General features: G+C 36.4%; 1 protein-coding gene across 4 annotated transcripts; it reads left to right on the top strand.

Annotated features, from left to right (window-relative positions):
* The first annotated feature begins 5,578 nt into the window (after window positions 1–5,578).
* Window positions 5,579–13,311, top strand: LOC147493855 (uncharacterized). Of its 4 annotated transcripts, none has more exons than XM_086565524.1 (4): window positions 5,870–6,006; window positions 7,203–10,402; window positions 11,197–11,777; window positions 12,652–13,311. In XM_086565524.1, the coding sequence occupies exons 2-3, from the start codon at window positions 9,733–9,735 to the stop codon at window positions 11,733–11,735; spliced, it is 1,209 nt and encodes a 402-aa protein (XP_086421650.1). In that variant the 5' UTR covers window positions 5,870–6,006; window positions 7,203–9,732; the 3' UTR covers window positions 11,736–11,777; window positions 12,652–13,311. The 4 variants fall into 4 exon arrangements, with proteins under 4 accessions (XP_086421651.1, XP_086421650.1, XP_086421649.1 ...); XM_086565523.1 differs by having other exon boundaries at window positions 12,641–13,311; XM_086565522.1 differs by lacking the exon at window positions 12,652–13,311 and having other exon boundaries at window positions 11,197–11,928.
* The last annotated feature ends 418 nt before the right edge of the window (window positions 13,312–13,729 follow it).

Raw genomic sequence — 13,729 nt, 5'->3', positions numbered from 1 at the left:
AAGCCAAGTTTTTGATTTCATAAAAGAGCTCATAAGCTAATACAATTAGTCCATTCTTCAAACAAGTAGCTCATGCAAATACAACTATGATACTTAGCTAACATAACTAAAACAAGACCAACTCGAGCCCTAAGTGCTAACAAAATGTGTGTTTGGCTTACCTGGCCATTAAGAAGTCTGTCAAGCATCAATTCTTCCAACTGTTTACCGTGTACTTGAATTGTGTCTCCATCCCAAGCAACGGTGCTGCAATGAAACACATACAATACGTACACCAGTTAATACAATAACATATACATCTCGGTGATGGCCTATTTAATTCTCATTGCAAATACATACAACTACGCATTCTTTACAGTCAAATGAACAGTAGGCATCATAAAAGGTTTTCAGATAGACTTAGATTTTACATACTTGACATGTGCAGACTTGAAAAACCTCCCAACCACTAGCTGCTTTCGAGAATTAAGACATTGAAACGCTGTTGAAGATTCTACTGAAAGTAGCTTTTCACCAAGATTTGTTATAGGCGGACAATCGTCAACACATATTACCGTAATCAGCTTCTGTTTTCCCTCTCTCTCATTCTTCTTTTTCACTTTTTGTGTAGGCGTTCTCGTCCTTTTTTTTTTATTTACAACCATTGATCGCAACTCCGGTTGCAGCTCCTCTTTGTTGGTGAAATTTGTTAGCATCACATCCACTGGAACAGATGGTGTCAATGGCAATGCTTGGATCTCATTATCTCTAAAAGGTGACATCTCCTTTTTAGCCTCAACCCCAGACTCCTTCTTGGACTTCTCTTTAGCATCCTCTTCTCTTTCTTTTAATTTGGCCTTCAAGGCTTCATTCTCTACCCCGCAGGCTTTGATTTTCTTCTTCCAACTTAATACACCTTCCCCTTAAGTCCTCTTCTGTTGGAATAGGATCACTTGTCAACGTAACAAGCTCCACTTCCTTAAATTTGATTTCGGTGGTCACCTGAAAACACCGATAATAACTTCACACAATAAGAATGCAATATAAAGTGTTCATTTGACATTGAAAATAGGAGATTTGTCTGGACAAAAATTACATTGGAAAAAACTACTGTCGAATGCATTTGACATGTGTCATGATCAATGTAAAGTTCATTTGACATGGGAAAGAAGCTGAACTTCACAAGTGATAAAAAATCAAATCAATATGAAATGAACTTGACATTGCAATAGAGTTCCGGACAGTGAAAACTACTTCCATAATTGGAATGAAATTATGACGACATTGAAATTTCAAAGAAGACTGATAGGGGGAAGGGAAATAACTTCAAATTCTAATGGATTCGCTCACCTTGTCCACGGTCAAATTTGATAAGGCCTGGGTATGAAGCATTTTGTTGAGTGTTACAATATCCCATCTTGCAAACGAAGGTACATAATCAGCACCTCTATTTGGCATTGCATCAACCAAATTGATGTGATCACACAACCAGTACTGATATCAAGAGCCACAAAAAAAATAGTTAGTAAACATGTAAAAAATGAAATTAATAATAAAATGACAAAAAAATAAGGCTAAACTAGAGTGAATTCAGATTGTAAGTTACCAAAAGAAGAACTGCACAAGATTTTACTTTTGTAGGCTCATGGTAGTACATCTTCATTCGGCACATAAGGTTTTGATGTATCACTTTTGGCCAGGATACTTCATTCATTTTTTTTACACTATCTAAGTACTTCAAAAACCACCACTGTGTTCTTGATGGTGTTGGAAAGAGAAGAGTGGTGATAATGTATAATGAAATAAGTTTGATGAAGTCATCTTCATCCTGCTTGCCATTCCATGAATTCACCACTTTATAAATAGCATTTACAATCAATTCCTTGGACAAGTTCTTTTCTCCGCCAAAGTGACAAGTCACAAACCCCGTTTTACTCAACTCGTCTGCATCTACATTTGTAGTCACATGACTCCCATTCATTGGCATACCAAACACTCTAGAAACATCTTCAGCTGTTAATTTGACAAACACCTCTCCTAACTTGAATGTTTCTTCTCTTTCATCGTAAGTTTTAATAATATCTACTATGATGTTTGTTTTTTTTACCAACATTTGTTTGTCTAACAAATCATCAAAGAACACTCTAAAAGTGTGACCAAATGGTGTTTTACCTATTAGATCATTGAAATCAACACCAACTTTTGACTCATGGAGTTTATTGGCAAGATAAAAAATTGGTAACAAGCTTGAGCGAAAAGGATAAGATTTCGTTTCTTTCTTATCTTCATCCACAACCTTCTCTTCCTTTTTGTTCTTCTTATCTTCATCTACTCTCTAAACTACCACTTCATTCCCTTCCCTCTTCTTAGCTGCTAACTGTATTTCCTGTAGATTATCCATGGAAATAAGTAATAGAATAGAATTTATTCAGATTCAATCATTTAATAGCATTACATTCCTCTAAATCATCCAACCTCAAAAAACTCAAATGCTTATGCTTAAAAATCCATAAATTAATAACAAGCTTAAAAATTGTCTTTGACTTTCTCTCCCGGGCATCACTTTTTGCTCTCCCTCCCCATTGACTCTAAATGCACATTTTCCTCATTTTTTTCTCTTCTTTGCTGTATTAACTACTTTCATAGGTGTTGCTTTCGTCCTTGATGGTTTTTTTTACTGTTGGTCATTTTCTTCTTCATCTTCTGTAGTGGATTTGCAAGCTCTGTACTTTTAGGTTGTTTGAAGTTTGGAGTTTGGTTCTACCATTTAACTGTTGTCGGAAGTTTGGAGTTTGCTGTTTTTACTGTTGATAGAGAAGAAAGAAAGAGAAAAGAACAAGGCTAAATGGGGTTTGACATTCAAATTGTGGGCTTTAGGCCCAAACTCAACTTTAACACACTGAAATATGCCACATAAAGTATCATACTGAGAACCGCTTTCATAATAGTTAACACTGAAATATGTCATATCGAGTATCATATTCCAAATTATACCACATAAAGTGTGACATGAAGATATTTTATCATTTCAAAAGACTCATGGACTGACAAGTTCCAACATCAGTGAACTTCTTCCTGAACTGCAAAATCACAATATCTATCCGATTCCTGAAGCCAAAATAAATACCGTTGTAACAATTGCTCTAACTATTAAAACAATCGCTAAATCTTCTGAGAAGCTTAGGAACAACTACTTCTAACAACAAAATTACTCTACATTGTTCAATTGCACATCTCTTTCCCTTACATCAAATATCTGTCATGTGGAAAAACACCCGCCCATCCTCACTACAAAAATTCTCAACATTGAATTTTTTTTGGAGTGTTGTACCCAATATCATAACCTAGAACATCACCACTAGGATCATGACCAATAACTTCACCATTAGGAACATCACCACCACAAAATCCTGTAAGTTCAACAGAAAATCAAAATAAAAGAGTTGCGCAAACCATACAATCTAAGTTTACACTATAACGTCATCCCCATCTAAGTTAAACAAGTGTGAAACCAAAACATGTGTCGTACCTTGCTCACCATTGTGTTTATGTAGATTTGGACACCTAGGCTTTGTGTGCTCCGTAGATTGGCAGTTGCTACACTTGTACGTTCGAGATCCTGGTGTTCCTTTATCCAATCTCACTAAGGCCACGAAACAAATAACATTTACTTACTTATAACCCAAAGAAATAAAATGTCATGTGCTCCAAAAGGAATTTTCTAAAACTAAAAGTGAGATGTACATGCATGCATGTTATTATGACTTCCCACACCTTGTAGCAATATATTTTGATGTAGGTAAAAGATAAATGGACACTCTTATCAATGCCAACTGTTATCCACAGGTCTATACGGAAATGAATTTTATAACGTCAAACTTTCAACTTACACCTTGTATCTCTGTTCAACCCGTCATCTTCCTCACGTAGGTCGGCAACTCGAGCAGTGCGTTCAACATAGTTGCGGTTAATACTTGGACCTGTAAAATAGTGAAACACAACGAAAATGTTGCCAAAATAAAGTAGAATCAGCAACTAATCAAAAGATACAATTGGAAATATAGACATTACAAAGTTGGGACCATACCAAAGAAAAAATCGCAAAGGTAAATAACTTACCTCCATCCTTCGGATGCAAGAGTGGGCATGTGGGTTTTGTGTGACTTGTCTCACCACAATGGCCACACTTATTCTTATTCGTCTCATTGTGACCTTGAAGTCTGCTAGAATTTTGCGGTCGGCCTTTGGATTTTACATGTGGGGGATCATTAACCGATTGCCGATGTGTGGTTTTAGGCGGAGTAAAAGGCATCTATCTCAAAAGGAACACGTGGGCTGCCTTCATAAGCTGGTGAAGTCTCATCAATTATTGGATTTTCCGTTGGACTGTTAGGCATCTCAAAAGGAGCATGTCGACTGCCTTCAGAAGCAGATGGAGTTCGGTTCTTTGTAGAAAAAGAAGCTAAAAAAACTTTGAAAGCTTCAGTGCTTTCCGCTATTTGGAGGCCCACGAACATATCTGCCTACATTTGGTTGTAAGATCACTGAAACGTATAACAAAGGCCACTCGGTCAGAAAAGTTGGGTTCTCTTAATCAAACAACCGATTTAGCATCCCGTGTCCATCTCCTTAAAAAGCAGCCCTGAGGTATCACACCAACGTCTTCATGTCTGTAAACTGAAATGATATGTCTACATGAAAATCCAGACGACTCAAATAGCCCACATGAATAGCTAGCATCCTGCAATACAACATTGTATCTCACAGTCGACTTTTTTTGCCTATTCAAATGGCGACTCATGGTGTACACACGAATATTGTCACCCACATCTTTTTACCGTCTGCGGTGTACATCACCGTCCTTTAATTGCTTCTTAAAACAATCAAAAGTAGCTCGTGATATATAGATGCGGCTTTGATTTGCATAATCGTTCAAGTGGGTATGAAGGACTGGTTTGGTTACTTTCGTCATCACCTCTTCCTCGTGCTCTCGGTGCCGGATATTTGCAACTACCACTTCCATTTTTCCAAACAGCTTAAACAACAGCATTCCAATTTTCACATAAAGCCGGATTACGGAGTTTATACTCTCACAACGTTAGGTGCTTCTACAACCGGCAAAGTAACTCACCATAGAGATATAATTAAGTATCCAACAACAAATGACATTGTAGTCTACTTGTCATTAGATATCGGTTAGATATATCATCCGACCTCATATATCATACTATTTTTGATAAGTGAATTCGGTTTATTGAAATGAGGTATGATCCGACCTCAAACTTATTAATCCGATTGTCTCTTTTCCGACTTTTTGGTTTCTGCCATTAAAGCACATCTTTTCCGATTTCTTGGTTTCAACAAAACTCTTTTTTGTTTAGAGAAGAGAGAGCATTTATGTTTTTACCCTCATTTGTTGTTCATTGTTCTTTTTCCTCAAAACTTAAATACCCGGTCAAAAATAAAAAAATGTGTGGTTCACAGCCCTGGGCACCCTAGCTTTTCCGTATAAAGTTTTGATGTCCGCCGTATTAAAGGCCTGAAGCCCAGCCCAATAACACACCGTTTCCATGAAAGCCCTATTTGTACCCTACCCTCGAAGGCTCCAACTCACAACTCAATAAAATCAGAAACCCAAAAACAAAAAAAAAACTCCCATCCCGAAAACCATGACGATGACGATGGTGGACCAATTGAACAACAACAAACTACGATGGGGAGATTTAGAAGACGAAGATGACCGCAATGAAGATTACATTTATTTTGCACCACCTGAAGTCATAACCGAACCTGACGCAAACGGTGTGAAGAAAATAATATCATATAAGATTAATGAAGAAGGGAGAAAAGTTAAGGTGACGACTACCGTACGTACTAGAAAGTTGGCTAAGGCGAGGTTAAGTAAAGCGGCTATTCAGAGGAGATGTTGGGATAAGTTTGGGGAAGCTGCTAATAAAGATGAGATTGGTAGTCGGCTTACTATGGTTTCTACTGAAGAGATCATTCTCGAACGCCCTAGAGCCCCTGGTTCGATTCCCCCTTCTTTTTATTATTATTATTGTGATTTTATTATTGATATTGCTAGTTTTGAGAAAGTTATTATATGTTTATAGCTAACTATTTGGTCCATCATATCTTAACTGGATGGCTTCTATATCATTCACTCCCTATTTTCTTGAGTTGAAATATTTGCTATTGCATTTCAAAGTTGTCTCAAACTTGAATGGTTCAATATGCTCCGTTTCATGAATTTCCTTTTGCTAATTTTCTATGATACTTTTGGATCTTTTATCTGGTTTACTGTGTATCAGTGTATGTATGTTTTCCTCATTACCACTATCCGACTTTCGTATATCAGAATTTTCTGTACCAATATACTGTACAAGCACCACCTCAATAACCACCAACACCAACACCAAAGGTATTAAGGTAATAAAAATAAAATACAACGGACTAGCATGTCATAATCCTACAAGACATAAATAAAAGATAACTCCCAATAAGGTTTTGGAATAAAGTCAGCTACTATTTCTCTATGTAGACTCTCTTCCAGTAATGCCTGAGGAAAATGACTTTTCGTAATATATTCACCCTGCAAGAAGCCTTGTGGCACAAGCCTCCAAATTTTTTGAAACACTAGCCATTGATCTTTGAAAGCTCTTTGAGTTGAACCCGGAAAGTAAAAGTAACATAAAACCAGTAACTACCATGGCACATTGGAAAGTTAACTAAATCAACAATAATGAAAGTTCTATATAACCCTGCAATGAAAAAATAAGTCTGGAAATAAATGAGTGCTTTAGATATGGACATGTTTCTAACCTTGGCAAATTGCCTGTATCAGGAGCATCATTATGAGCTGCACGGCCTGAATCCCAATCTGTAAAAAGCAAACAAAAAATACGCTAAACCAAAATCGCAAACAAACTAACTTACATCCATAGATCGTAAACACCTGTATGAAAATGTCTGGGTGTACAATAAATATAAATTAATCTATGAGGAGGTCATTCAATTTTACTGCATCTTAGGCTTCTGCCACTCTTATCGAAACACAACCACATTCACCGCTAACTGTGATGCTTTCTCAGCTCTCTAAATACATATCTTATTCAACTTAATTTCTGTTAGAGTTACAGAACGGGGGGGGGAGGGTTATGCTTAGACTCAAGAAGAACGACTGGTTTATAGACATGTGAGTGGATTTTATTTTTTCATGAAAGGTAAGAGAGTAATTACCAGAAGGACCACTCTGATAACCCCCAGATGGGCAATTCATATAACGACCATGAGGCCTTTCCTCAGCATAACCAGATCTGCCTCCCATGCCACAGTGATACTTATGTGGAGACTATCGTTGGAGTTGAAGAGGAAGAACCAGGTGACAACAAGTTAGAATGAAATGCTTGAGGAGTATCACCTGTAGTACCTTTACAATTCTAAGGTGTGTTTGTAGTAAGTTTATATTGTTATGTTGTACTTCATTGACACTCTTGAATAAGGTGTCTGGTTGGATTAACTTTAAAAATGGTCTTCCGCAAGGATAATCTTCATTATGAGGAGATTACCCTCACAAAATGCCAGGCCCAATTTACAGGTTCTATAATTGGGCATTAAAAACTTGATAGGTAGTTCCAGCCGATCAAAACTTGAAAATTAAAAAGAATAAGGTCCACAAGGAACGCCACAGATTTATATGGTACATGCAAAACTTGTTTTATTGAGTGTTTGTCACATGCATAAACTGATTTCATTAGAGCATCTCTAGGTGGTGGAGGCATCAAGTGTCATGTTTGAGGCTAAATTTGAGGCAAGCATCCGCAAACAATGACCAACTCTAGGTGATAGAAACAAATCTAGTTAATAGTGGGACCCATTTTTATTTTTATTTTTCTTTGTTAAAAGTGGGTCCCAAGTTAGTTTTTGAAATTATTAAAACTTTGTTTTGTCTAAAAAAGTGGCGAGAGTTGTTTAAAAAAAAACCCCACGCGACAAAGAGAAAAGTTATTAACAAGTAGAGTTATTAGTTTATTACCAAAGGTTAAAATTTAGGTTAGAAGTTATTAACCAAGTAGAGTTATTACCAAAGGTAGTAGGAACAAAGAGAAAAGTTACCAACACAGATGGTAGCAACAGGATGATAAGTTAATACAGAACAAGAGTTCCTCACGGAATGACCAACCTTTTGCAAAAGGGAATTAAGGTCAATGCTTCTAGCAGTCTTCACAGACTATACAGTTGCATCTCGTTCATCATAAACTTTCAAGAGATGTTGAAAGCCAGCTGTAAAGAGGTAAAGTTTAACTTTGATTACATCAATCTTGGTAAAACCTATGTCAGTAGTTTACCAGACTACAACGTCATAGATACTAGTGAAGAAAGTTACTCTAAATTTAATAATTTAGGAATAGCAATATATATTCTTACATCATCAAGACAAATTCCACATAGTCTAGTAACCATCAATCCTGATGTTAAATGGCATTATGTTGTTTTCGAAGGAAAATGAAAAGGTATCTATACAAGTTTAAAATTGCAAAATCTGCGGTTAAGTAAGTTTGATGAAAATTAGTTTTAGCCTAGATTACTAGATAGATTATATGAACAAATGTAAGAAAATATAAACATATATCATAAAGAGTTCTTCTTAATTTATACCTTTGTTTTCCTCCTTGGCCTGGTCACAGTATGCTCACTATTCCAGTGTTAATCCTTCTCTGTTTTCTCCTTTCTGTTAGACTTCACCTTCTTCTTCCTTCACCTTTCTAGAATGGTCTCGTCTTCGTACGCTGGTACGGGATCAATCTATTGCCAGTTAGACTTCATCTTCTTCTTCCTTTACCTTTCTAGAACAGACTCGTCTTCGTACGCTGGTACAGGATCAATCTATTGCCAATTCTTGGTCTTACGGCGAGATCTCTGACCAATACTCACTACGGCTGACTAAATTAGATCGGGAATAAGTCCTTGAAGCTTTCTCACTTTAAAGGATAGACCTCTAGATTTCTTCTGGACTTTGGAGACCCAGTAGTTAAGGCAACAAGCAAAAGGGTATATAAAAGAAATCTTTATTGATATGTGCGAAATCTTTATTGATATGTGCATAAACAAGCTTATATAGGTGTATATGAACTATCGTTCATCAGGACTCAAGCTATGGAGAGACTACTCCAGCTTCATAAAAATTATACTATTGGCCAGAGAGCCTAATTGGCTTGTCTTGTTCTAAGAACAATGACAGAAAACACCTTAAAATTTAGGTGGAGTTATCAAAATGATAACAAGTAATATACAACCTGGTTCTCACCCAACAGGGATCGTTCCAGTTGTAAGATATTCAGCAAAGTTGTTCATCAAGATCTTGAATTAGCAAGGCTAATTCTAGTACCAGATTTAATAGATTCTTCTATTGAATCAGAATTAATAATTCATGATAATATTTTATGGATTAGAGAAGAAGTTCATATTTATGAACATACTCATTCCAGTATTGAGTGACGAAAGTCATGCCCAACGTTTTGAAAACGGAATCAATGGGTAGTATACTGAAAGGATCTTCACAGATTGCTCTCGCATTCCTCTTGCTAAGATCCTAGGTTACATTGACACGGACACGTGTGTCCGTATCCGACACGGATACGGAGTGTCTGACACGGCGAAATATCAAAAACTAAGATATATCACACAGAATATGTGTCCATGTGTGTCCGACACGGACACGTGGATACGTATCCGACACATTATTTTTGAAATATGGCATGTCCATGTAACATAGCTAAGATCTACATCATGAGTAAATTTTCTCAAATGCTAAGATCTAGATGTAAAGAAGTTACTTATGATATTTCTTACATCAATTTGGGTAGATTATATTTACTTGAACATGAAGATTATATTCTACTTTGCCATGATGATGTTGCTTATTCCTGTTTAAACAATTTAGGAATTGCTAAATATACCATTGATGCAACAAGAGAAACAGATAGTTCTGTTTCTCAAGAAGTTGAACATGCGATAGCTTTACGAGAGAACACTTTGACTAAAATGTTAGCCAAAAGATTTGTAAGCTATTCGCCCAAACAGATGACTAGTTCATCAAGTACTAGAGTTTTGAACAACTCACAAACAGAGGTAGAACCAAACCTCAAACTTGATCATAGTTCTGAAGGAAAGTACTATGTTGTATTCCGAGGGAAAAAACCGGGAATATATACTCAAGGGATTTCTCGTGAAGAAGGGAGGAAAGTTAAGGTGACGACTACCGTACATACTAGAAAGTTGGCTAAGGCGAGGTTAAGTAAAGCGGCTATTCAGAGGAGATCTTGGGATAAGTTTGGGGAAGCTGCTAATAAAGATGAGATTGGTAGTCGGCTTACTATGGTTTCTACTGAAGAGATCATTCTTGAACGCCCTAGAGCCCCTGGTTCGATTCCCCCTTCTTTTTATTATTATTATTGTGATTTTATTATTGATATTGCTAGTTTTGTTTTCTTTGTTTGAGAAAGTTATTATATGTTTATAGCTAACTAGTTAAGTTACATTGTCACGGGTGAAATATCAAATATGGCTGGGTTTATAGTGATGAAAAGGTTGAATTTAGTGGATTTTGGTTTCAAGGATAATTACAAGCTGCAATGACAACAACTTTGGATTTGATCACTTTTAAATAGTTAACTATAAGTTATATCTATATGGTCCATCATATCTTAACTGGATGGCTTCTATATTTATTTCAGTGTTTGTTGTTGAATTAATTGATGAAATTTTTGATAGGAAGCAATCAAATGTTTAAGTTTGATTCTGTAAATTTGAGTCTGTTTACGAATTCTATTTTTATATAGGACATGTTTTAACTTTGGGTTGTCAGCATGCTTGGCGAAGTTTATGTGAGAAAGTTTATGCTTATATCTTATATTTTGTTGTAGACTTCTCTCAACAAGTTTGTTGGAATGGGACGACCTGCATGGAAGGAGGCTCATTCACTCTATTTTCTTGAGTTGAAATATTTGCTATTGCATTTCAAAGTTGTCTCAAACTTGAATGGTTCAATATGCTCCTTTTCATGAATTTCCTTTTGCTAATTTTCTATGATACTTTTGGATCTTTTATCTGGTTTACTGTGTATGTATGTTTTCCTCATTACCACTATTCGACTTTCGTCTTTCCTTGGATCATTCTAGATTTGATTTTAAATTTTAAGAGATTTCCTGCCTGTAGGTAGCAAACCAGATGAAGGCAAAATTGCAGGAGATCCCATGTCAAATCTTGGGAAAGGTGGGGGTGCTGTTCTCATGGTTTGCAGGACATGTGGTAAGAGAGGTGATCACTGGACTGCACAGTGCCCCTTCAAGGATCTTGCTCAACCACCAGAAAGCTTTGTCGACAAACCTCCCGCTTCTGAAGCCGCAGCACCTAGTTCTGGCGCATCAAAGGGAGCTTATGTTCCTCCTAGTCAGAGGGCTGGAGCTGACAGGAGTGGACAGGATATGAGGCGTAGGAATGATGAGAACTCGGTTCGTGTTACCAATCTCTCAGAGGACACGCGTGAGCCTGACCTGCAAGATCTCTTCAGTACTTTTGGTCCTGTGAGCCGTGTTTACATTGCTTACGACCAGAAAACTGGCATGAGCAGAGGCTTTGGTTTTGTCAACTTTGTACACAAAGGTGACGCTGAGAAGGCTATTGCAAAGCTCAATGGTTATGGTTATGACAACCTCATCCTTAGAGTAGAGTGGGCTGCGCCAAGAACAAACTAGATTGTTAGTTGCTCCTTTTCTGAGTCAATCTGAGGTCTGCTGGTAAGTGTCTTTTCTTATATGTATGGCACTATCAAGTTTTGAGCATGTGATTGTTGTTTTTATGTCTTGGAGGTTTAGGACTACCTTATGTTATTTGCTTTCAAAGATATTTGAGATGTCTTTTCAGATAATAGATTGAATGTTTTAATTACTTGAACTGTTAAAAGATTAAATGATTTGCTTTCATGTGCCATTCAGTTAGTTCCCCTTCTTGCATGAATTAGTGACAAACTTATATTGTTTGTCATCTTGGTCTGAAAATCATCTCTTAATGTTTAGCTCAGATTAATACAATAACGTTAGTCATACATTCTTTAATTTATTTCCCAAAAGATTAATCGAGTCCAAAATATTATCATTTAGTTCTACCGATTGGGACTGAAAAATTGCTAAGCTCATAATCATCTCTCGATATTATTAGCAAATTATACATTAGGAGACAAAGAAAACCTCATTACCTCACTAACTGTTCTCTTTAGAAATAGAAATTATATTCAGTCTACCTCTTCAAAGTAATATGCATTGTTTCTATTTGAAGAGATGTATAGGAATCAATAATATGTGTTTTTAAGTTTCATCTGTACCAGTTTGCTCCTTATTGCCAACTCTGATTTTGGAGATGTCCTTAAAATCCTATTCTGCATTCAATCCTATTCTCACATACCCTTTACTTCTTTCCACTTCCAATAATCTCCTTCCTTTTCAGAAGAGATGTTCCCTCTTCACAATTATACTAGAGATGAGCTCTCCCTGATTAAAGACCCTTTCTTCTTCCAATTTCTGAAGCTGCTCAATGATGCTTACTTTGTTGAAAATGGTTATGAATATGACTCGACTGAAGTTTCTATAAACAAGTTCCGAAGTTTTTGTGCAGGTCACAGCTGATGCTTGTGTTTCTAGTTATGCTTGGATCAGTGAATTTGTCGTCAGTATATTGGGGTTTCTTATGCATAAGTATCACAATGTGGTGCATTTGATAGACTGACTTTAACGCTTGATCCCGTGAGACAGACAATAGTAATTTTTTAGTCAATCCAGTGCTTTGGAAACACCTGTTCACTTATTCTCAATGGCATAAAAAAGCAGGGATATCTTTACGAGGCTTCGGTTTTTTCTTAAAATCATGTGTTTCTTGGCATTGGTACCTAGTTCTTTTATAGCGCTAAGTTGTGCTGAGTTTATGCAAATCCAAAGGACTTATGGGAGCAACCGTAGGAGCTTTTAACAGTCAGTGTTCTCCGTGAGACAGTATTAGCTGCAGTGGTAAATCCAGCAACGCCACTCTCCCTTAATTAGCTGCAGTAGGTAGATCATATTTCCGAAAAATCAACACGTCAACACGTGAGCTCCAAATGCTCCAGTGACATCTTCCAAAGTTGATATTAATTGACAGCACTCGGCGCCAGCATTACTTCAGTCAACTTCCAGTGCTTAATCAAATACTTTGGTGGACTTTAACTTTCTTATGTAAAGCAAATCTTTTGTAAGCTGGAAGCAACATTTATTTATTTATTTATTTATTTTGTTTTTCTGCTTTCTGTTCTTTCAGGCCTTTTTAAAAGTCATAGGCGAGTAGGCAACTTACTTATTTTATGCATCATGTTTTATAATTATTATGCACACTAGCATAGTGCACGCCCTCTAGGCGTCAAATTGAACCAGTCTTATAAAGACATCAATATATGTTGCATAAAAAAAAAAAAATATATAACACTGCACAATGAATTAAATTACACTAGATTTTTGGACCCGTTCAACAAACGGGGACCGTTTCTATATATTTTTTTTCATTTTATTATTAGGTATGAAAAATCTTACTTCCAAACTATATTGAAACTCATATAGTAAATTAATTGATCAAAGTTCCCAGTACCAATAATTTGTTATGGCTGTTAAACAAAGTTACAAACATAAAGTGCTGAACAAAATCCATTAAAAATTAAAAATTTGCA

Source organism: Coptis chinensis, chromosome 6 (genome assembly GCF_015680905.1).
Source record: "Coptis chinensis isolate HL-2020 chromosome 6, ASM1568090v1, whole genome shotgun sequence".
Lineage (NCBI taxonomy): Eukaryota > Viridiplantae > Streptophyta > Magnoliopsida > Ranunculales > Ranunculaceae > Coptis > Coptis chinensis.
Note: the sequence above shows the minus strand (reverse complement) of the source record. Positions and strands in the feature narration are given on the sequence as shown.

Excerpts from the sequence above, each read along its gene's own strand:
- LOC147493855 (XM_086565524.1), top strand. The coding sequence starts at position 9,733 with ATGGCATGTCCATGTAACATAGCTAAGATCTACATCATGAGTAAATTT. Across the intron at positions 10,403-11,196 it reads TGAACGCCCTAGAGCCCCTG|GTAGCAAACCAGATGAAGGC; the intron begins GTTCGATTCCCC and ends TCCTGCCTGTAG.